This window comes from Oryx dammah, unplaced genomic scaffold (genome assembly GCF_014754425.2).
Source record: "Oryx dammah isolate SB20612 unplaced genomic scaffold, SCBI_Odam_1.1 HiC_scaffold_11150, whole genome shotgun sequence".
Classification (NCBI taxonomy): domain Eukaryota; kingdom Metazoa; phylum Chordata; class Mammalia; order Artiodactyla; family Bovidae; genus Oryx; species Oryx dammah.
Genome location: NW_024080543.1, coordinates 222,269 through 246,929, shown reverse-complemented (window position 1 = coordinate 246,929; position 24,661 = coordinate 222,269). Strand labels below are relative to the sequence as shown.

The 24,661-nt window shown below is 37.9% G+C and overlaps 1 protein-coding gene across 1 annotated transcript in view; it reads left to right on the top strand.

The window, feature by feature from the left end:
* The window catches only part of LOC120860629 (leucine-rich repeat-containing protein 28-like), an 87,664-nt gene that overhangs the window by 8,915 nt on the left and 54,088 nt on the right, over positions 1-24,661 (top strand). The window contains exon 3 of the mRNA XM_040236415.1: positions 12,395-12,435. Coding sequence (XP_040092349.1) covers positions 12,395-12,435 — 41 coding nt within the window. The remainder of the gene's footprint in view (positions 1-12,394; positions 12,436-24,661) is intronic.

Sequence of the window (24,661 nt, the reverse complement as noted above, 5' to 3'; positions counted from 1 at the left end):
ACTCTGCATATAATAAGCAGGGTGACAATATACAGCCTTGACATACTTCTTTTCCTATCTGGAACCAGTCTGTTGTTCCATGTCCAGTTCTAACTGTTGCTTCCTGACCTGCATATAGATTTCTCAAGAGGCAGGTCAGGTGGTCTGGTATTTCCATCTCTTTCAGAATTTTCCACAGTTTATTGTGATCCACACAGTTAAGGGCTTTGCCATAGCCAATAAAGCAGAAATAGATGTTTTTCTGGAAGTCTCTTGCTTTTTCCATGATCCAGCAGATGTTGGCAATTTGATCTCTGGTTCCTCTGCCTTTTCTAAAACCAGCTTGAACATCTGGAAGTTCACGGTTCACGTATTGCTGAAGCCTAGCTTGGAGAATTTTAAGCATTACTTTACTAGCTTGTGAGATGAGTGCAATTGTGCGGTAGTTTGAGCATTCTTTGGCATTGCCTTTCTTTGGGATTGGAATGAAAACTGACCTTTTCCAGTTCTCTGGCCGCTGCTGAGTTTTCCAAATTTGCTGACATATTGAGTGCAGCACTTTCACAGCATCATCTTTCAGGATTTGAAATAGCTCCACTGGAATTCCATCACCTCCACTAGCTTTGTTCGTAGTGATACTTCCTAAGGCCCACTTGACTTCACATTCTGGGATGTCTGGCTCTAGATGAGTGATCACACCATCGTGTTTATCTGGGTCGTGAAGATCTTTTTTGTACAGTTTCTGTGTATTCTTGCCACGTCTTCTTAATATCTTCTGCTTCTGTTAGGTCCATACCGTTTCTGTCCTTTATTGAGCCCAGCTTTGCATGAAATGTTCCCTTGGTATCTCTAATTTTCTTTACCCAACAGAAAAAACAGCCAAATGAACAAGGATACTCCTCACAACATTGTATATGATGAAAAATTGTGAAAGCCTAAGTGTTTGTCCATATGGGCTGGGTTAAAATCAGATAGCAGCTACCATCGTTTGAGGTGTTATTAAGTGCCAAGCATGGTTTTAAGTAATTTATATGTGTTAATCTAATTGATCTGCAAGATAATTGTATGAGGTAGTCACTACTATTCCTGCTTTCTAGACAAGTAAACTGAGGCATAAAAAAGAATACATCAAACTTAATAGAGATGATAGCTGTGGAAGAGGGAGGCCACAAGAGTTGGGATAGGAACTCTAATAAACAGAGCCTTACACTTAAGTGTTTATAGTAAAAGGAAAAGGTCCTACTAACCACTGAGTTTGGTTTATATTCATTTCAGTAGATATTTATGATTTTTACAATTAAACATGAAAATGAGTTTGTTGGAATTTAGTGCTACTAAGATCTTTCCCAGCTCTCAGATTTATTAATCAGTGAGTCTAAACATTTTGATTTACAGTGACGGTGATGCTTGCATTTATGCTCCTTGAAGCTGGTTGGGTTGAGGGTGAAAAGTGTTGATGACTGAGAAGTCATCCAGCTATATGCTCTACCTGTTTTGAATTTGGTACGAGTAGTATCTAGATCGAATGATCATCAGAACACCTTGAAGGGAAAATCAACAAATTAAAGAGATGGTAAAAATGAGCACCATGCAATCAAATGTGCCAGAAGAAGTAGGGAGAGGGAATGGTTTTGTTTTTGTTTGATGGTGTCATTTTGAATTCCAGCAAAGGACTTCTGTTTCCCTCTAATTTGTCAGACCCTTGCATCTTCCACAGCCTCCATAATCGCCATGAACACTCTGTTCTCGAGTTAGCACTGTACAGAAACATCTTGCTAATTTGCTTCAGTCGTGTCCGACTCTGTGCGACCCCATAGCCGGCAGCCCACCGGGCTCCCCCATCCCTGGGATTCTCTAGGCAAGAATACTGGAGTGGGTTGCCATTTCCTTCTCCAGTGCATGAAAGTGAAAAGTGAAAGTGAAGTCACTCAGTCGTGTCCGACTCTTAGCGACCCCATGGCCTACCAGGGTCCTCTGTCCATGGGATTTTCCAGGCAAGAGTATTGGAGTGGGGTGCCATTGCCTTCTCCAACAGAAACATCTTAGTTATTTCTAAACCTGAATGCATGGAAACAGCTCTGTTTGTGTTTTAATGCTTATTTATAATATATGCTATAGTCCCGCAAAACATTTATTACAAATGTACCGGTAACTATCTCAGTTAACGCACCTGCACCTGAAAAATGTGAGTTTTGTTATCAGTTGAGTCATTCAGTTGTGTCCAACTTTTGCGACCTCATGGACTGCAGCACGCCAGGCTTCCCTGTTCATCACCAACTCACGGAGCTTGCTCAGATTCATGTCCGTCGAGGTGGTGATGCCATCCAACCGTCTCATCCTCTGTCATCCCCTTCTCCTCCCACCTTCCTTCTTTCCCAGCATCAGGGGCTTTTCAAATGAGTTGGTTCTTCGCATCAGGTGGCCAAAGTATTGGAGTTTCAGCTTCAGCATCAGTCTTTCCAATGAATGTTCAGGACTGATTTCCTTTAGGATGGACAGGTTGGATCTCCTTGCGGTCCAAGGGACTCTCAAGAGTCTTCTCCAATGCCACAGTTCAAAAGCATCAATTTTTCTGCACTCAGCTTTCTTTATAATCCAACTCTCACATCCATACATGACTACTGGAAAAACCATAGCTTTGACTAGATGGACATTTGTTGGTAAAGCAGTGTCTCTGCTTTTTAAATATGCTGTCTACTTTGGTTATAGGTTTTCTTCCAAGGAGCAAACGTCTTTTAATTTCATGGCTGCAGTCACCATCTGCAGTGATTTTGGAGCCCCCCAAAATAAAGTCTGTCACTATTTCCATTTTTTCCCCATTTATTTGCCATGAAGTGATGGGACCAGATGCCATGATCTTTGTTTTCTGAATGTTGAGCTTTAAGCCAACTTTTTCACTCTCCTCTTTCACTTTCATCAAGAGGCTTTTTAGTTCTTCTTCACTTTCTGCCATCAGGGTGGTGTCATCTGCATATCTGAGGTGATTGATATTTCTCCCAGCAATCTTGATTCCAGCTTGTGCTTCTTCCAGCCCAGCGTTTCTCATGATGTACTCTGCATAGAAGTTAAATAAGCAGGGTGACAATATACAGCCTTGACATACTCCTTTTCCTATTTGGAACCAGTCTGTCGTTCCATGTCCAGTTCTAACTGTTGCTTTGTGACTAGTATACAGATTTCCCAGAATGTAGGTCAGGTGGTCTGGTATTCCCATCTCCTTAAATCAAAGCTGTTTTTCCTTTTGAATCTTCAGATTTAAGTATTTTTTCCTCTCCGTGTTACTGGTTGGTTGTCAGTAGATCCTTGTCAGATAGTAAACAAACTATTTGAAATAGCTTGGAAAATGAATGTTGATCTATAATTTATTCTGTTGAATCACAGAATTTTACAGCTAGATGGAGCTTTGTAGATCGTTTAGTCAGTTTTTGAGGTAAGTAAGCTTAGAAGAGGTTAATAGATGGATCTCAAGTCATTTTTGTGGCCAGTCAGAGCAAGACGCAGGTCTTCTGATTTGTAGTGCAGTCAGGGCTGCCTTTCTAATTCTGCACGTATTTGTTGGTGACCTGTTTCTAGCCTAGCACCATGTAAAAGTTTAGCTACATTTATCCACTGTGGAACAGTGACGGGTTCCACGTGAAGTCAATTTTCCTAGTTACCTCTTTGAAGTTTACCTCTTGAGTTTTACTGTGAGTCTAATTGTTCTTGATAGAAATACTTTTACAACGTGCATCATTCTGTACATTCTTAAAGAAATATGGGGAACATGGCTTAACTCACTCTTCCTGACTTGTAGTAGTTTTGGCCTGGGGAATTAGGAGAGAGTTTAGAAAGATGTGACAGGGATACAGACCTTTCACTCTAGACTCTATCCTTATGTACTTGAGGGATTGCGTGTACAAGCAGAAGGCTTGTACACATTTGTGTATGTTTCCACACGTTTAAATTCATTTTCAAGCATTCACTGTACTAACAATGAGGCACCTATGCACCAAGAGTGAGATGCCAGTTTCTGTACGTTAGTCCCATCAAATCAGTCTGTGTCTCTCTCTCTCTCGATTGATAGATGAATATGGATAAAATGTATGTAAGGTGTTTGAAATATGCTTTGAGCTTGGAACAGTGTTCCTTCCTAAAACAAGCAATTGTGTCATAAGCATATAGGATTGTAAAGGCTAGATGTATTTTTAAATGGTTAATTTGGCCTTACGGAAAAAGTGTTTAGTATTCTTTTTTGTGTCTATTTTTGTTACTTTGAAAATTCCATTTATAAAATCATTGAATGCACATTAAATAGGTTTTTTTAAAAAATAGAAAGTAGGTAGGGGCAAATGATGATCCCATCTTCAACCCTCGTTTAGGATATCTCTATAGCTTTCATTTTTAAACAAATATTTTTAATATTAATATTTTACAGAATTTTAGTAATTTTTAATGTTTGTTTTCTTTTGGAAAATATTCAGATACAGACATCCCTTGGTATCTGTGGGGAACTGGGAACTCATTCCAGTACCAAAATCAGAGGCTGCTCAAGTCCCTTGTGTCAAATGGCTTAGTACTTGCACATAACCGATGCACATCTCCCTGTGCACTTTTCCTCATCTCTAGATTATTTAGAATGCCTAATACAGTGTAGATCCTATGTAAGTAGTTGTGAAGACAGTGTGAATGTTATGTAATAGTTGTTGGTATAGCAATTCAAGTTTTGCTTTTTGAAACTTTCTGGAATATTTTTTCCCTGATTATTTTTGATGCATGGTTAGTTGAATCCAAGGATACAGAACTCACACAGACCGATTGTACATATTTTGGTTTGTAAATGTACTAGATGTACAGACTTTTTAATTTTGAGCATATTTTTCTGTAAAGGTTTGTTGCTAAGTGAAAAATAACAGTTTGGGAATTTTTTTTTTACATTTTTGGCAATAAAACACTTGCAGTTTTGCAGATACTTAATATTTATTTATTTATATTTTTAAGAGAATAATTTTAACCTTTCTAAATGGCAAGCAAGTACTTCATCATTTTAAGAAAATAATTAAAATTTTTTATCATTCATACAGTTAAGTAGTTCTTTTATGTTGTGTGTCCAAAAGAGCTGAGTTTAAGTGAAAAAATGGTAGTGAGTGTAACACTAACTAGTATTAGAAAGTAAGACTAGAAAGTTACTTTCTAGTATGAGAACTACTAGTTATATGTGGTACTGTTTAAATTATAACAAAATACTGAAAATTCAATTCCTTAGTCATAATAAATAATCTTTTAAATACTTAATGGTCATATGTGGCTAGTGGCCACCATATTGGGTGGGTAGATAGAAAATATTTCCATGTTGTAAGAAGTTCTGTTGGACCAGTGGTGTGTGTGACTGAAAAAAACAAATTAGAATCAATAGTAGCAGCTCATTATTATCAGGAAAATCAAACTACCACTATGTGTTGATGCTACAGAATTATAAAGGAAAATGATCCCAGAGTTCTTTTTTAGGCACTTCAAAGACAACTTTAGAAACAAAAGAATTTGTCCACATTTTGAAAATTTTACCTTCCCTCAGTTTCTGTCCCTCCTTTCCATTTCCTTTCCTTTTGAAATGGCTTTATTTTAAAATTTGTAATGCTTGTATTCAGTGAATTTCCAATGAAAATTTTATTTTAATGAACTTGGGACATAAAATATTTGTGATTGTTCTGATGGATGCATTCCAAGAAATTTGAATATTTGCCATGGTTTTCTTTGTTTTCTTTTTTTTTAGAACCATTAAAATAAAAAAACTCTAAAGATGTTATGTTTTTGTATCTGGGTAATCAAAATTTGCATTTTCTCATAAAACACTGATGTATGTTTGGGATTATCTTTTTATATTGCTTACGAATAGAGTGCCCATTATTTGCACATTATAATCTCATTACATTTTTGCTGGGAAACAGGATGTTAGTGGTAACTTCTAGTGGTCCTCGACCTAACTGATTGCACAGCTCTTGTTAGGAGTGGTTGGGAGGGGCTAGTGAGCTATTAATGCTCTTAAAAGCATTTCTTATTGCCCCTTCTCCCTCTCTTTAGTGCCTCCTCTCCTCCCCCCCCCCAGTATGTGTCTCAGGCTTTCTAGGATTATTCACATGAAAACCATAGTTAATAACATTTCGTTGTGTTACTTATTGCAGAAGAAATGAACTTAACTGTCAGAGATTTTGATGATAGTAGATTCAGGTATTGAGAATCTGCTGTAGTTTTCTGTCTCCAGAAAACATCAAGGAAATAAGACAAGTGTTTAAGACAAGGCTCGTGCTTTTTTGGTCTGCTTAACATTTATTTCAAGAGAAATTTTAAGAGAAGAAACTGAGTAGTTAATGGAAGTGAGCCAAGAGATAAGAGGGTAAATGTTAAGGGAGATTGTGGGGCAAATGGTGAGTAGGGCTGTGATGGGCATGTCCGCTATTGTGGACGAGGAAAGGTGGGGCTGCTCGTCTGTCTCTGTTCCCATTAGCCTGCCAGGGCTTCTGACTTCACTGTTGAGAGATCTTACTCTATAACATACATAAAAGGAGGAGAAATACTGGAGGAGGAATGAATATTCCTGGTAGTTAAGAGGTTTTCTTTGGTTGTTCTCATATAACCCCATGGTATTGAACTCATGCTGTATGCTTGCCCAGAAAAAGTGATACCAAATTATTGATCCAACTAGAAAGCTTGTTGGGTATGTTGTGGTGGTTTTTGAATGAAGTAACTCTATTAAAATTAAAAATAATTTATTGAGGTGAAATTCCCTTCATGAAAAATTAACCATTTTAAAGTGAAAAATCAGTAGCATTCAGAATATACAGTGTTGCACAACACCACCTTTGTTTAGTTCCAAACATACCATCACTCAAAAGCAAAGCCCCTTACCTATTAAGCAGTCTCTTCCTACTCCCCCTATACCCCAGGCCTGGAGCTGCCAGTCTGTGTTCTCTCTCTCTGGATTTACCTGTTTTGGATATTTCATATATTGGGATCATTCAGCGTATCACCTTTGTGTCTGACTTCTTTTCACTTAGCAAAGTGTTCTCAAGTTTCATCCAGGTGGTAGTGTGTATCATTCCTTCATTCCTTATGATTTAATAAAGATTCCACAGTGTGTGGAGAAGGCAGTGGCACCCCACTCCAGTACTCTTGCCTGGAAAATCCCATGGACGGAGGAGTCTGGTGGGCTGCAGTCCATGGGGTCGCTAAGAGTTGGACACGACTGAGCAACTTCACTTTCACTTTTCTCTTTCATGCATTGGAAAAGGAAATAGCAACCCACTCCAGCGTTCTTGCCTAGAGAATCCCGGGGACGGGGAAGCATGGTAGGCTGCTGTCTGTGGGGTCGCACAGAGTCGGACATGACTGAAACGACTTAGCAGTAGCAGCCACAGTGTGTGTATACCACAGTTTGTTTATCTGTTCGTCCATTGATGGACATCTGGGTTGTTCCCACCTTATAGCTATTATAAACACTGCTTCTATGAACATGGGTATACATGTAAATGTTTAAGTACCTGCTTTTAATTATTTTGGGTATATATAGGAGTAGAAATATGAAATCTTATGGCAATTCTATGTTTAACTTTTTGAGGAACAGCCAAACTTTTCCATTTTACATTACTGCCAGCAGTGTACAAGGGTTCCTGTTTCTCAGTTCCTCATCAATAGTTGTTAAGTTTACATTTTTAACAAATTATGGCCATTCTGGTGGTTTTGAAGTAGTACCTCATTGTGGTTTTGATTTGCATTTCCCTAATGAGATGTTGGTGTCTCAGATGGTAAAGCGTCTGCCTGCAATGCGGGAGACCCGGGTCCGATCCCTGGGTTGGGAAGATCCCCTAGAGAAGGAAATGGCAACCCACTGCAGTATTCTTGCCTGGAGAATCCCATGGACAGAGGAGCCTGGTAGGCTGCAGTCTATGGGACCCCAAAGAGCTGGACACGACTGAGCGACTTCACTTTAATGCTAATGAAGTTGGGTGTCTTCATGTGTTTATTGGCAGGTTGCCTGTCTTGTTTAAAGAATGCCTTCTCAAATCCTTTGCCCATTTTTCAAGGGATTGGTTTGTGTGTGTGTGTGTGTGTGTGTGGTTGAGTTGTAAGTGTTCAACTTAGCAGATAAATGATTTGCAGATATTTTCTCCCATTTTATATATTGCCTTTCGGTTTCTTGTAATGTTCTCTTATGCAGAAAATTTTTTAATTTTGATGAAGTCTGGCTGATCTGTTTTTGCTGTTGGTGCTCCTGCTTTTGGCCCATGATCATGAAGATTTACTCATGGTTCTTCCATGAATTTTATTGTTTTAGCACTTAGATATAAGTCATTGATAGATCCACTTTTGGGAGAAGGCAAAGGCACCCCACTCCAGTACTCTTGCCTGGAAAATCCCACGGATGGAACAGCCTGGTAGGCTGCAGTCCATGGGGTCACTAAGAGTCGGGCACGACTGAGTGTCTTCACTTTCACTTTTCTCTTTCATGCATTGGAGAAGGAAATGGCAACCCACTCCAGTGTTCTTGCCCGGAGAATCCCAGGGATGGGGGAGCCTGGCGGGCTGCCATCTGTGGGGTCGCACAGAGTCAGACACGACTGAAGCGACTTAGCAGCAGCAGCAGCAGCTCCATTTTTAGTTAACTTTGGTATATGGTTTGAAGTAGAGGTCTGACTTTATTCTACTTTTTATAACTGCTATAAAACTATGCATTTAATTCAGGACTTCTTTGAAATGTGTTGTTCGAGGTAGGATGGAGCATATTTTGCTGAACCCTGAATCCTAGTGATTTAGTGATTTTTTTTTTTTTCATACTGCACTACTCTCGCAGATCTCTTGGGGACTTTGGTTCATGGTATTTTTACTCAGGGATGAAAGCTGGTAAAGGTCACTGTGGACCTCTCATATGCAAACTCTCTAAGGTCTCTACTTTGACATAATTCCATTGACCAAAGCAAGTTACTTAACCATGTTGAGCTTAAGTGCAATCCTGCCTGTTGCCCAGAAGGAGAAAGGAAAGTAAGTGGTACACAGTGACTATAAGCGAATGCAATTGAACGTGTGTTTGCAACATATTTGAAGTATTTGTTCCAAGATACACAATTTTAAAATATTACCATTTAAGGAGGTTGTAAGTTTTCCATAAAAGTACATGGTAAAGCATCATTGATTCAAGATTTGAAGTGAATTTTATACTGTGTTTACTGAAGTTTACTTTTACATTATTTGTAAAGAAAAAAATATTAAGTGATAATATGAGATTTAATGATGGGAATTTCGGTTTGATTTATAAAACAATTTTAAATTAATTTAGAAGGAAGTATTCATACTCAATGAGTTTGGGTACAGATTGTTTATCTGTTAAAACTTTTGTATGTCAAATTTGTGAAAAAGAAGGAAATAGTAATAATAGTTTTGTAAGGCACTTTAAGATTATTACTCTTAATCAGGATTTTAAAATTTGAAAACATTTAAAACTTAGTAGCCTGAGTCCTATTTGTGTGGCATCTGTAATCCAGCATTAGACCTTAGTTGCTCTGTGTGTTAGTCACTTAGCTGTGTCCAACTATTCATGACCCATGCACTGGGGCCCGCCAGGCTCCTCTGTCCATGGGATTTCCCAGGCAAGATTTCCCACTGGAGTGGGTTGCCGTTCCCTTCTCCAGGTGATTTTTCTGACCCAGGAATCAAACCTGGGTCTCCAGCATTGCAGGCAGATTCTTTACCAGCTGAGTCACCTGGGAAGCTCCTTAGTTACTCACAGAGTAACAACAATGTTGATGTTAATATATAGTGATCCAGTCTCTTACCTACTTTTCATAAACTATGGAAATAGGAAAATTAAAATATATAGTGTTTCTCATATTATTTAGTTTTCATTGCTAAAATGTACCACTAGGAAGCAGAGAATGATATTTTAGCACACCAGTAGATGTCAGCCACTGCCTATGCAGCAGGCTGATTCTTTACCAGGCTTTTTGCTTTTTTTTTTTTGAACCCAGCTTCCTAATGAGCTGCCAATTTTCTCAAGGTTGGTGTGCTTATTTTTAAATTAAAACACAATGTACTTATTGGGAAACATATAGTGATGCAGTAATGGCAGCAGAAACATTATGCAGTGCTTAATTGTGTGTGTAGGTAAATATCTCACAGAGGTAACTAGTTGGTCATAGAAAAATTGCAGTAGTCTGGTAAGAGCCAAGAAGGCATCTGTAAAGAATGACCATGGGTCCTGTAATTAGCCAGATATGGTATTGATATTATAGCAGATCAGTCTAGTTGAGGTCTAATAGCACTTCTTTTCCTGACAAGCCTTTCCTTTTCAAGAGGAACAGCCAGAAAGCTTCTTACCTCTCCTCTGTCACCCTCTCAATGCTTTAGTTTGCCTGGGATGTCTTGTAAGTATCCCCACAGGTGCAAGTGTATATTCCTCTTTCTGAGGGAGATACCAGTACTAAAAGAAACATTTTGGAAACTGAGATCCAAGAAAAGCACTTTCCTCAGCGCTCAAGGAAAGACTTGGCATGAAGGACTTCATTGCAGATATTGATGTCAAAACATAGGGGAAAAGGAACCACAGCTTCGGCATTTGAAAACTAAAAGTGTTTTATCAAAAGTGGAAACTTAATAAATGTTTCACTGACTTCAAAACAGTATTCAGATTCAGTGCTATTTGGTTATTATGAAAGTGTGAGGGCTATTATGTATGTAAGTAGCTTGGGATACTGTTGGTAAGTAAATACATCAGTATGCCAATATGAAAATAATAACTTTGTCTCCTTGATTAAAATAAACCATTGTGTTCAAGATTTAAAAAAAAATAGTTTTTCCTTAGTATAAAATATAAGACCCTGTGAACTGTTCCTTGGTACTCTCTTCAAAATTATATAGCTTTATTCTCTGTGGCCCAGATATACCAGAAATACCAAACTAATGGCATTTCTCTTATTGAGTGTTTAGAACCTAAGTTACATATAATGTGATTGAGTCCTCAGTTGTGTAACAATTTATATAGTACATTTTACATTTTAATTTTCTTAATTTTAAAAGACATATATGCTCATTATTAAAGATTCAGATGATACAAAAGTAGATGGAGAATAACAGCACTATCCTTTTCCTAATGATAATCACTGTTTCTAAGCTCCTGTAAGAAAAATTACTTGTTACAAATCTAAAAATTTACAGTCCCCTGAACTTTTATTTTTCTATTGAGACAATTATTTTTATAAGTGCTTTTGAAATGTAAGATTTTGTTATGAGTGCTGCCGGGCAGTTACAGTAGAACAAATTGTGTTTGTGATTTCTTAAACACACCTGTCTCTCTTTTGTCTTTTCACATGTTGATTCATGTGCCTAGAAAGCTAACCAGAACACTCCTCCTCCCAACTCCATGGCAACCTGATAGTTATGTCTTTCAAGCCTCAAGTTAGTCATAATTTCTTTTAAAAAACCATTCCTGATTCTTTGTTATTGACATCTAGCTTAATTCTATAGTACGTTTTAGTGTAGAATTAAAAAAAAATGTTACTCCTGACTCAGTGTGCTCTTTCAGTCTTAACAACTCCTGTCTGTGTGTGTGTGTGTGTGTGAGAGAGAGAGAGAGAGACAGACAGACAGACAGACCAGATGCAAGCTGACTTTCAGTTACTTACAGGAGGCTTTTCCTTCTCCCCAGGGCTTAGCCCCAACTCCCTTCCCCTCCTCCCTGTGGCCTGTTTCCTGTCCCTGTCACATCACGCTCCTACTCAGAACCTGGTCCAGATGTGACCTCCCTTAGGCCACCTGAGCTCCAGCTTACTCTGTTTATTCTGAATTTAGTTATATCTTGGTGTCTGGCCTTCTGCGATGTCAGAAGTAGTTTGGGATTTTGGTTTGACAAGGGGTTGGTATTATTATATTTAGGGCTACTGTAATGAATTACATAGGCTAGGTGGCTTAAAATAGCAGAAATTTACTGTCTCACAGTTGTGGAGGGCAGAAGTTCAAAACCACGGTGCTGGTTGGGTTAGTTCCTTTTTGTGGCTTTGAGGAAGAGTCTGTTCCTTTCTCTGAGCTCCCAGGGGCGGGTCAGGGTGCTTTGCCCCTGGTGTTCCTTGGCTTTGTAGCTGCATCCCTCCCACCGCTGGCCCTAGCGTCATATGGTGCTATTCCCTCTGTCTGTGTCTGTTAAAACATTTTTATTTCTTCTGTGACCATGGAATATGAGATCTGGTTTCTCCAGGGGATATGGATTTTAAATGTATACATTTAAATTGTAGTTTGATCTATGTAAGCATAAAGCCAGACCTGCTGATGTATTATTTTCACCTTTTGTCAAAATTTACAGCCCTTCAAAAGGTAGTACTTTGTATTTAAGCTGTTTAGAAATGTTTATACAGTTTTCAAAAATAAAATTTAATTCTGAGTTTTTAATTTTCAGCCAGAAAACCTTGCTCAGAAGCTTCCAAACCTTGTGGAACTGTGAGTCTGTTTATTCAAATTTTTTTTTTAAAAAAAAAACAAGAATGAACATAATTTTAAGTTATTTTAAATAATAGGGAATATTTTAATGTATTAATTTATTATTTTTTGGTATTATGATCACGGTGCTCATGTAGATAGACCTGTGTTTCTGCTAAACCCAATCGTATTTTAAAGTATCTTAACATTTACATTTATGTTTTAAATATCTTACTTCAGGGTAGTAAAGATGATGAAAGATACATTTTTTTTTCTTGCACCATCTTGGTCACAGAATCCTTCTGGATAGTCCATGGAATTGGGAGTACTGGGCTTCCCAGTTGGCACTAATGGTAAAGAACCCACCTGCCAGTGCAGGAGACATAAGAGGTGTGGGTTTGATATCTGGGTCAGGAAGATCCCCTGGAAAAGGAAATGGCAATCCACTTCAGTATTCCTGCCTGTCTGGAAAATCCCATGGACAGAGGAGCCTGGAGGGCTACAGTCCATGGGGGGTCACAGAGTGGGACACAGCTGAAGTGGCTTAGCGTGTGATTGTTAGTAGTGTTACTACTACTACATATGTTACTGATATAAACAGCCTGATGGTATAAAAGATTTAAAATATAGAGTAAAAGCCTCCTTCCCTACATCCTGCATTTGTTTTAGTTCTTTTGATGATTACCTCCATAATACTAAATACCGTATCTTTTAAAAATGCATTTACACCTTTGTTTTTAGTATATCGACTTTATCTCTTGACTAAGGAAGATAAGAAATTTCCATATCTTGTATTTCCCTTTCTTTCTACCTGCCTCCTAATTTTGTCAAGGGAGGAATTTGCATCACCTTTTCTAGTTCTTTTTATTATTTGGCATGATTTTCAGGAAGTAAATTAGAGAGAGCTAATTTTACACCTTCATCTATAAGCCAGAAGTCTCTGTCATTTTACCCAACCTTTTATTTTTGAAAAACTTCTGACCAACAAAAAAGTTGGAAGCACAGTACAATGAACATCCATACAGTTGACCTAACGTGGAGGTTAGAGGTGCCATCCTCTCATAGTTGAAAATCCAGGTATTAACTTTATAGTCCTCCATTGTTTTGCCAAAAGCTTTCGCTTTTGTCTCAGGTTCAAAGGATTTGTTAACAAAATAAGCCACTTGTTCTATCAGCTCAGTTCAGTAGTTCAGTCGTGTCGTACTCTTTGTGATCCCATGGACTGCAGCACTCCAGACCTCCCTGTCCATCACCAACTCCCGGAGCTTACCCAGACTCATGTCGATCGAGTTGGTGATGCCATCCAACCTTCTCATCCTCTGTCGTCCCCTTCTCCTACCCTCAATCTTTCGCAGCATCAGAGTCTTTCAAATGAGTCAGTGCTTTGCATCAGGTGGCCAAAGTATTGGAGTTTCAGCTTCAACATCAGTCCTTCCAATGAACGCTCAGCATTGATCTCCTTTAGAATGGACTGGTTGGATCTCCATGCAGTCCAAGGGACTCTCAAGAGTCTTCTCCAACCCCACGGTTCAAAAGCATCAATTCTTTGGCCCTCAGATTTCTTTATAGTCCAACTCTCACATCGATACATATACTCGTTCTGTACAAATACATAATAACCAATATTTATTAGAGAATTATCTAGCTTACTTTCAGTATACTAAGATTGAAAGAAAAGAGAAATAGAAAACAGCAGAGGATACATCACCAAACTGAATTCTCACCAACATCCAGACTCAAACAGCAGTGGCAAGTCCCATGACTTAGCATATCAGGAATCTCAATTGGGAAAATGTCCCAGGCGCGTTTTTGCTCAGCGGGTTAGACTTTAGAGATCGCAGTTCGGGTCCCACAATCCCAGGAGGCAGTCATCAATCTGTGAGCAAATAGCAGCTCTGATTTCATGTTAATGCATAAAACTTGGAATGTTTTTAAACCTGGGACTTGGTTGGCCAGCTCCACTCCAGAGGCTCAACAATCTCAAGATTCATCCCCTGTCTTATCTATGATGCTGCCAGTCTTGCATTCACAGAAGACAGTCACTCACAGTCAGGGCAGTGTCCAGGCAGGTTAGAAGCAAGGTCAGAGGCCTGCTCTGCTTTGTTTCTGAAGCCTAAACAAGACTTTTTAATTTCCCTAACATCCACATCCACAGTTCCACATCTGTGGACTCACACAACCTTGGATGGTGTAGTACTTAGTAGAAATGTGTTGGAAAAAAATCAGAATGTAATTGGACCTGTGCACTTTAAACCCTCTTGTTCAAGGACCAACTGTACAGCCTTCACCTAAATGTTACGAGTTAACATTTTGCTTCATTTCCTTCCTCTCTTTCCTCCTTCTACTCTCTCTTTACTCCCCCTCTTTCCCTCCTTTCCTTTCCTTTTCGCCCTGTCTCTCTTACACAGATTGCACACATTATAGTGTGTGTGTGTGTGTGTGCACGTGCACTCAGTTGTGTTAGACTCTCTGTGGCTCCATGGATTGTAGCCCACCAGGCTCCTCTGTCCACGGAATTTTCCAGGCAGAGAATGCTGGAGTAGGTTGCTATTTCCTACTCCAAGGAGTCTTCCCCAACTAGGGACTGAACCCACGTCTCCTGTGTCTCCTGCATTGGAAGGTGGATTCTTTACCACTAGTGCCACCTGGGAAGCCCCTATGTATCTAATAATAAAGAAATTCTTGCACGTAATTTTATTATTTTTAGGTCTAAGAAAAGTATTAATTCAATAATATCATTTAATGTACAGTTCATATTTAAATTATCCCAATTTCCCCTCAAGATTGTTTTTTTTTTAGATGTCTTGTTTGATTGTTTCTTCTGGATTAGGTTCACTTTGTTTATTTATTTTTTAATTTAAATTTATATATTTTAATTTGAGGCTAATTACTTTACAATATTGTATTGGTTTTGCCATACATCAACATGAATCCACCACAGGTGTACACGTGTTCCCAGTCCTGAACCCCCCTCCCTACTCCCTCCCCATACCATCCCTCTGGGTCATCCCAGTGCACCAGCCCCAAGCATGCTGTATCTTGCATCGAACCTGGACTGGCAGTTCGTTTCATATATGATATTATACGTGTTTCCATGCCATTCTCCCAAATCATCCCACGCTCTCCCTCTCCCTCAGAGTCCAAAAGACTGTTGTATACATCTGTGTCTCTTTTGCTGTCTGGCATACAGGGTTATCGTTACCGTCTTTCTAAATTCCATATATATACATTAGTATGCTGTATTGGTGTTTTTCTTTCTGGCTTGCTTCACTCTGTATAATAGGCTTGAGTTTCATCCACCTGATTAGAACTGATTCAAATGTATTCTTTTTAATGGCTGAGTAATACTCCATTGTGTATATGTACCACAGCTTTCTTATCCATTCATCTGCTGATGGACGTCTAGGTTGCTTCCATGTCCTGGCTATTATAAACAGTGCTGCGATGAACATTGGGGTACACGTGTCTCTTTCAATTCTGGTTTCCTCGGTGTGTATGCCCAGCAGTGGGATTGCTGGGTCATAAGGCAGTTCTATTTCCAGTTTTTTAAAGAATCTCCACACTGTTCTCCATAGTGGCTATAGTAGTTTGCATTGCAACATATCTTCAGTGATGTTCTGCCCTATTTGGTTTATCAAGTTTTTGTTTTCATTCTCTTTAAATATATTATATGTGCATTTATTTTTTTTTCTGAAGTGTGGTTTTTCACCCCTAACTACTTTAGTATATATTTCTAAGAACAGGGATGTATTAACATTTTTTAGCCCTACTTTTCTATCCTTAATAGATAACTTTATATTTTTCTCCATATAGATTTTGAACATTTCTAATAGTTTTTTCCTAAATGTTTAATTTTTTTGCTGTGTAAATGATTTTTGTTATCTGTTATATCTTCTAACTGGGTAATTTTTGTTATAGGAGCACTATGGTTTTTTGCATATTAACTTTATATCTTGCTCCTTCCTGAAATCTTCTATTGTTTGAGTTAGTTTTATCATTGATTCTCCAGAATTTTCCAGGTATACTTACTCTCATGTCTGAAAATACAGTGTTATTTCTTCGTTTCCAAATCTTTATTTTCTCTATTCTGATTGCATTGACTATTCCTTCTCCAGAGCAGGGTAAAATTGTATTTGAGGTAGTAGGTATCCTTGTCTTCTTTCAGACCTTAGTGGGAATACCTCCAGGTTTTCTCCACTAAGAAAGATGCTGGCCTTACAGTTAACACAATTCTTATGTGTTAAGTAAATATCCATCTGTGTTAATAATCTATTGCTGCTCAATAGATTATCTCAAAATGTAGTTGCTTAAAATGTAGGGGTAGTTAAAAGAATAAACACTTATTCTCTTGTATTTTTTGAAGGTCCAGAATCTGGGCTTGGCTTAGCTGGATCCCTTTGCTTCAGTGTCTCTCTCAAGGCTCTAATCAAGATTGTTGCCCAGGGCTGCTGACTTACCCGAAAGCTCAACTGAGGAAAGATCCTCTATCTGTGTTCACTCATATGGTTGTTGGCAGGATTCTACCAATTCCTTGCAGGTTGTTAGACTGAGGGTGTCAGTTCCTTGCTGGCTGTTGGCCAGAGAACTCCCTTAGTTCATCGCCACTTAGCCTCTATCATGTAGCTCACAACATGGCAGCTGACTTCGATCAGAGTGAGCAAGCAGAAGAGCACAGGAGGCTACGTGAGAGAGGAGCCCTTGCCCCTTTCTAGTCTAATCATGGAAGTGGCATCGCATCACTGTTGCTGTGACACTCAAGGGGAGGTCGGCATTCTCCTGCATGCCGAGGAGTGGGGACCACCGGGGACCATCCTAGGTGCTGCCTACCACACTATTAATTCCTGTTTTCTCAAGAATTTTTGTATTAGTAATGGGTGTGACATTTTTTCAAAAGCTTTTTCAGACTTTTAAGTCTACTGGAAAAATCCTTGAAGCCTTCAGGCAAAAAAGGTGAACCAGTCATGAAGATGAAGACGATTGCAACATAAGACTCCAAACTGAATTATCTACACAATGGCAGTCGAATTCTGGATTGACAGTTTTTATTTTTTTGAGCTTCTTGAAAGTATTTGACTATCTTCAGATCTCCATAGATTCTCATAAGAAGTCAGTGGAATTGTTATCATTCTCCATGTGTGTGTAATATATCATTTTTCTCTGACTTCTTTGAAGAATTTCTTTTGATCTTGGCTTTTAGCAATTTAACTGTGATGTGCCTTGGTATAATATTCTTTGTATTTATCTGGGAGTTTGCTGAGCTACTTGAATCAGTGAATTTATGTCTTTTCCCAAATTTGGGACATTTTCAACCATTATTTCCTCAAATACTTTTTATGCACCTTTTCCTCTCTGTCTTTATTGGACTCAGTTTACATATATCTTGTTGATATTGTCGTACATACTGCTGAGGGACTTCATGTTTCCTCCTTTTTTTCTCTGCACCTAGATTGAATCATTATATTGATCTGTCTCCAAGATCTTGAATTGGTAGAATTAATATAGTTAAAATAGCCATACCACACAAGCAATCTACAGATTTAATGTGATACCTATCACATTACCCATACCATTTTTCACAGAACTAGAACAAATAATCCTAAAATTTATATGGAACTACAAAAGACTCAGGCTTACCAAAGCAGTCCTAAGGAAAACGGAACAAAGCTGGAGGTGTAACCCTTTTAGACTTTAGATAGTATTTCAGAGCTACAGTAATCAAAACATTTCAGTCTAGAATATTCTTTCTTTCATCCTTTTTTAGTTTCTGTTTCTCTGCTAAGATTTCCTTATCTTTTAATTAAGACATATTTTACTTTAGATCACTATGCATAATTATAACAACTACTTTTAGAGAGTTGTCTGCTACTTCCCAGCATCAGGGTTGTCTTGGGGTTGCTATACATTGTTTATTGTCATTGACATTTTCCTGAGTGTTCATATGTTAAGTACTTTTAGATTATATTCTGACAATTGAGGATATATGTGTTAGAGACTAACTTCTGTTAATTTCTTTGAAGAGTGTTGATGTTTTGTTTCAGTGGTTTCCCTGGTTGACTCAAAACAGTAAAGTGCCTTTTGGAAGGCAAGTGAAATCTCAGTCCAGTTCTTTTATCTTTAGTTATAGTTTTTTCCAATACAGATGGTTTTGGAATAAGCCACCGATTCAGGCAAAGTTTATACATAGGATTTGGGGTTTCCCCTCCCTGTTTGTTTGTTTGTTTTCTGGTATTCTCTGTTTGTCAGGGACCATTGTTGCCCTGAACTCTGTCCTCATTTTGGCTAGCAAGACTGCAGTTTTCTTTTGGAATTTTAGCCACTTTTTGTGGTAACTGTTTGTCCCTTTCCTTAGACTAACTGCTATTAAGAAAAAAAAAAAGATGAAACTCAGACTTACCCAGTGTCATTCTTCAGTTTTTGCCTCTCTTCCCGAGCTGGCTTTTTGTTCACTGTTGCAGTGCCTGAGGGTCATTTTGTCTGTGTGTACTCTTCAGCGTTTTAGTTGTCAGAGCATCAGTCTAGTAGAAGTTCATTCTGCTGTACTGGAATTGAAACTCACATTCTTTTACTTGAATCTGTTTTTGCCTTTATAACTCAAGTGGGTTTCTTGAAGTCAGCATTAGTTGGTTCTTTGATTTTGACCCGTCTAGCAATCTGGCTCATTCCACTGGAATATTTAGACTATTTATGTTTAATATGATTACTGATAGGATTGAGTTTAAGTTCACCATCTTAACAATTGTTTTTTCTATTTGTCCCGATTGTTCTCTATTATTTTTCCCCTCTTTAGTGTTCTTCTTTTAAATTATTTCAGTGTTATTTTAAGATTATGTTTTATTACCATTATTGATGTATTAACTCTACTTCATTTCAATATTGAAAGGTTTATGTTTCTTTAACCTATTATAATCTACCTTCACATAACATACTACTTCACATTTAATATAAGAAGTTTGGATCAATGCATCCAGTTCATCCCTCCTATCCTTTGTGCTGTTGTCCTATGTTTTACATGTGTGTGAGTGTTGTGAGAGAGAGATATCTATGTATGTGTAAACCATATATATCAGTCAAGGTCCAGTTAGAAACTATACCACTAATTTAAGCAGGGAAAATTAAAGAATTGTTAACTAGTAAAATGTTATTAACTACTAAAAGAGGTTAAAAAGGACTCCATGGTACTCAGAATTAGTGAGTACAAAAAAGTAGATCTGTACCTAGAGAATTGGACAGTGAAGGAACTAAAGACTTAGGAGAGTTGCAAACCCTAGGCCAAGGTTAGACCTCTTCGAAGAAGATAGGACCGCCACAAAGCGGATAGCATTCACGTGGTGAAGATCCTTGCCTTCTGATTTAGGCCAGAGCAGATCTGTAACATCATCTAACTGTTGCAGGAGTAGTATTCATAATCCAGAGCTGGCATATTAAAAGCCTGACAGTGAGGAGGCAGCTGCCTGAGACCATGGCAGAGCTAGTACAGCGGTGGCCGCGCGGTGGGAAGATGGTTCCGTGAGGCCAGTTGAAGTCACTTATAGAAGCGCATTGTTGGGTGAGGAGCGTGGCCTGAGGATAACAGCCAGAGATGCTGCAAAACTGAGTTCAGCTTGGGGCGTTCGTGGTTTGAGATGTGGCTTAAAGTGGTCCAGGAGGGCTGCTGGGGCTTGGCTCTGTGCGGAATAAAAAATGGAAAGAGGACCGGACCCAGAGAGGTGCCTTCCTGCTATTCTCACCTTTCAGAGTCACTCTAACACCTTCTTTTGATAACATTAGTCCTAACATTAGATCAGTTAGCAAAGGAGAAATTTTGACAGGGTCCAGCTCCAATATGTCATAACAGGTAGATTTGTAGCTGAGAGATAAAATTGGTATCTGGTGAAATACACTGTTATATAAATTTTGCATTTAAATTCTTAAAGAAACTTAAAAATGAGAAAATGTCTTTTTATATTAGTTTCTATATTCTATCAGATTTGATTTACTTGGAAAAAAAAGTCTTCATTTGTCCCTTTTTTTAAAAAAAAAATTGAGCTTTTTGCTTTGAGATAATGGTGGTATCACACATAAGAAGTAATTCATAAACATCCTTGTGTACTCTTTTAGGTTCTAGCAGTATTCATGTTTTACGTAACTATAGTATAAGATCACCACCAGGAAATTGACAATACTACAATCTACTAATATTATTCTGTTTTCCTAATTTTTTACCCTTTTATAATCACATTCCCCATGTCCCCAAACCCTGGCAACTGCTACTCTGTTCTCCATCTCTATAACCTGGTCAGTTTAATTTTTTATGTTTTATAAATCATACAGTATGCAGCCTTTCAGGGCTAGCTTTTTTTTCAGCATAATTCCCCTGAGACCTATTTAAGTAGTTGCATGTAGCAGTAGTTCCTTTATGTTGCTGAGTTATGTTTCACAGTATGGATGTAATAGAGTTTGTCCATTCACCTACTGAAGGACATATTAGTTTCATTTTTAGCTATTATGCCTAAAGCTCCTACAAACATTCATGTACATGTTTTTTGGCATATGAGTAAGTTTTCATTTCTCTGAGATAAATGCTTAAGAGTTTAATTGCTGAATCATATGAAAATTCTTTGTTTCATTTTTTAAATTGAATTATGATTTACATAAAAATTTAATCATACACTTTAAAAGTGTATGGTTCATTGGTTTTGGTATCTACACAAGATTGAACAACCGTTATCACTGTCTAATCCAGAACACTTTGATCACCCTAAATGATGATTAATAATCATTCCCCTCTCCTAATTCCTTGTAACTCCCTAGTGATCAATAATCTGCTTTCCGTTTCTATGGATATTCCTATTCTGGCCATTTTGCGTAAGTGGAATCATGCAACATGTGACTATTTACGTCTGGCTGTTTAAGCATGTGTCGTCTACGTCATGGCATATTTCAGAATCCATTCTTTTTATGGCTGAATAATATTCCATCACATGGATAGACATCATTTTGTTTATCCATTTTTTAGTCAGTAGACGTTTGACTTATCTCCACATTTTGGCTATGGTGAATAATGCGGTTGTAAACATTTATGTAGAAGTTTGGTTATGAACATTTATTTTTAGTTCTCTGGAGTTTTTACCTAGGAGTGGAATGCAGTGATAACTCTATGTTTAATGTTTGAGGAACTGCCAAACTGTTTTCCAAAGAGGCTGTACTGTTTTGTAGTTCTACCAACAATATGTGAGGATTCTCCACATTGTCATCAACACTTGTTATTTTCTGTACTTTTGATTATAGTCTCCCTAGGATGTGTAAATTGATTTCTTACAGTTTTCATTTGTATTTTTTCTAATGGCTAATCATGTCTTTTCATGTGCTTATTGGTCATGCATGTGTTTTCTTTGGGGAAATATTTATTCAAACCTGTTGTCCATTTAAAAATGATAATAGTTGTCTTTTTGTTGTTCAGTTCTAAGAGTGTTTTATATGTTTGAGATACTGGACCCTTATCATATTTATGATTTGCAAATATTTTCTCCTGTTCTGTGTGATTTATCTTTTACTTTTTTTGATAAATTGTTTGTGTTTTGTTATGTCTGAAAGATTTTGTAATCCAGTGTCATGAAGATTTACCTCCATTTTCTTATTTAAATCGTATAGTTTTAGCTTTTACATTTAAGTCTTGATACATTTTGAGTTAATTTTTGCATATTATGTGATGTAGAGATCTAAAGCTCTATTTTTGTGTGGGATATCTAGTTATCTTACCACCATTTATTGAGACTGCTTGTTCTTTTCCCAGGGCACATAGGCCCATAGGCATATTTCTTGATTCTCAATTCTGTTCTGTTGATCTGTATGTCTTATCTTTTTGCCAGTACCACAGAGACTTGATTACTCTAGCTTTGTAATAGGTTTAGAAATTGAGAAGTATGGATCCTCCAACATTATTCTTGTTTTTCAAAATGATTTTAGCTATTCTAAATCGCTTGCATTTCCATGTGAATATTAAGATCTGCTTCTCAATTTATAAAAGAAAAAAAAGCCAGCTGTTATTGTTGATAATGATTGCATTGACTCTTTAGATCATTTGTGGATTATTGCCATCCTAACAGTATTATGTCTTCTAATCCATGAATGTGGGATATCTTTCTGTTTATTTAGGTCTTCAGTTTCTTTCAACAATTTTATAGTTTGAACATTGAACACTTTTTAGTGTAAAAATACTGAATTTCTTCTGTTAAATTTATTCTTTTTGATGTTTTTGTATATAGAATTATATTCTTAATTTCCCTTTAGAATTGTTTAGTGCCTAGTATAGGAAAATTCTTGTCTGGGAAATCCCATGAACAGAGGAGCTTGGCGGGCTTTAGTCCATGCGGATGCAAAGGTCAGACATGACTTAGCAACTAAAACAACAACAACAGTATAAAAACACAGTTGATTTTTATATGTTGATATTATATCCTTCAACTTTGCCAGACTCATTTATTAGCTCTTTCTTGTTTTTGTTGAATTCCTTCCAGTTTTCTGTAAACAAGATCAAGACATCTACCAATAAAGAGTTGTGTTTCTTCCTTTCTGATCTATGTACCTTTTATTTCTTTTTCTTGCTTAGTTGCCCTGGCTAGAATATAGAATGTTGAATAGAAGTGATAAGACTGGGCATCTTTGTGTTGATCTTAGGGGGAAAGTTTTTAGTCTTTTGCCATTAAGTGTGTTAGCTTTGGATTTTTCATAGGTCCCCATATTGTAACTGAGGAAATTCTCTTCTATACTTTATTTTCTGTTTTTAGTAGAAAAGATATTTGGTTTTATCAGATAATCTTTCCTTCTTTCATCTATTGAGATGATCATATGTTTTTATTAATGTTTGTGTGTTGAACCTGCTGTGCGTTACTGGGGATAATTTTCATTTGCTCACGGAGTATAATCCTTTTTATACGTTGCTGGATTTGCCTTGCTAGTATTTTGTTGAAGATTTTTGCATCTGTATTCATAAGAGATAATGGTCTGTAGTCTTCTTTTCTGGTTATGTCTTTGTCTGGATTTGGTATCACAATTGTTTTGGCCCTTATAGAAGGAGTTCCCCTACTCTCTGTTCTTTTTTTTTTTTCCCCTTTCCTTTTTATTATTATTTTTTTAAGTATCCGGTCAGTTACTTTAGTGGTCAGCTAATGATTAAGCAGAGATTTCTTTAACAACCTGAATCTGCTAAGTCTCCCAGTCTTTGCTGAGGTCTCTGTGTATGTATTGTGGCATACCTTCCCCTCTCAGTCAGGTAGACAGTTGACAGCTTTGCTTTAGACTTCACTTCTTATGTGTGCTGTGTGTGCTAAATCACTTTAGTGGTGTCTGACTCTTTGCAACCCTGTGGGCTGTAGCTTGCCAGACTCCTCTGTCCATGAGATTCTCCAGGCAAGAATATTGGAGTGGGTAGCCATTCCCTACTCCAGGGGATCTTCCCAACCTAGGGATCAAACCCAGGTCTTCAGCATTGCAGGCAGATTCTTTACCATCTGAGCCACCAGGGAAGCCCTTCTTCATTTCTTATGAAGAGCTTCAATTTCAGTAGAGTTGAGAGCTTAGGGTTTCTCAGATCTTTTCCTGAGCATATGTGCAACTCTGGGCATGCATGTGACCTTGTATATTTCTAGAAATACGCCAGTTTTTCAAAGTTCCTCTGTAAATCTCCTTCCCCATTTTTTTTGTTTAAGGTTTTTGGTTGTCTGTTGTTTGCTCCAGCTGTTATCTACTGTCTTAGGCAGCAGTGAAGTTAAAACAGTTGCCTGTAATTTATCACAACTGGGGAGAGTGTTTTTGTACTGGGCAAGCTTGTAGTCAGATCAAGTTAAAAACAGACTTGCAAGTGGGGTCTTTGAGGGAACCATGAGACAGTCAAATGACGGTTCTCTGGGAGTGAACTGCAGCTTGGGTCTGTCCCTCCCGGTGCTGGCCAGGCCACTGCAGGTAAAGGGGAAAGTGACCGCAGTGTTTCCAGGCCCTGCAGTGCTGGAGAGCTGGGGGTAGGGCCAGGGCAAGGCAAAATGCCCCAAGGTCACAGCCTCGTCTTCTCCTTGCCGCTTTCACTTTCCTTAAACAAACTCTCCCTTTGTTACTGCAAGTCTTTGAGTTTAATTTCCAAAGTTTTGTACATGTAGCTTATGAATAATTTTTGGCAGTATTCTTGTTAATTTTATGAAAAGAGAAGTTTTGGAGGTCCTTACTCTGCCACTTTTCATCTGAATTTGTAATTTCATTAAAAACTTCCAAATAA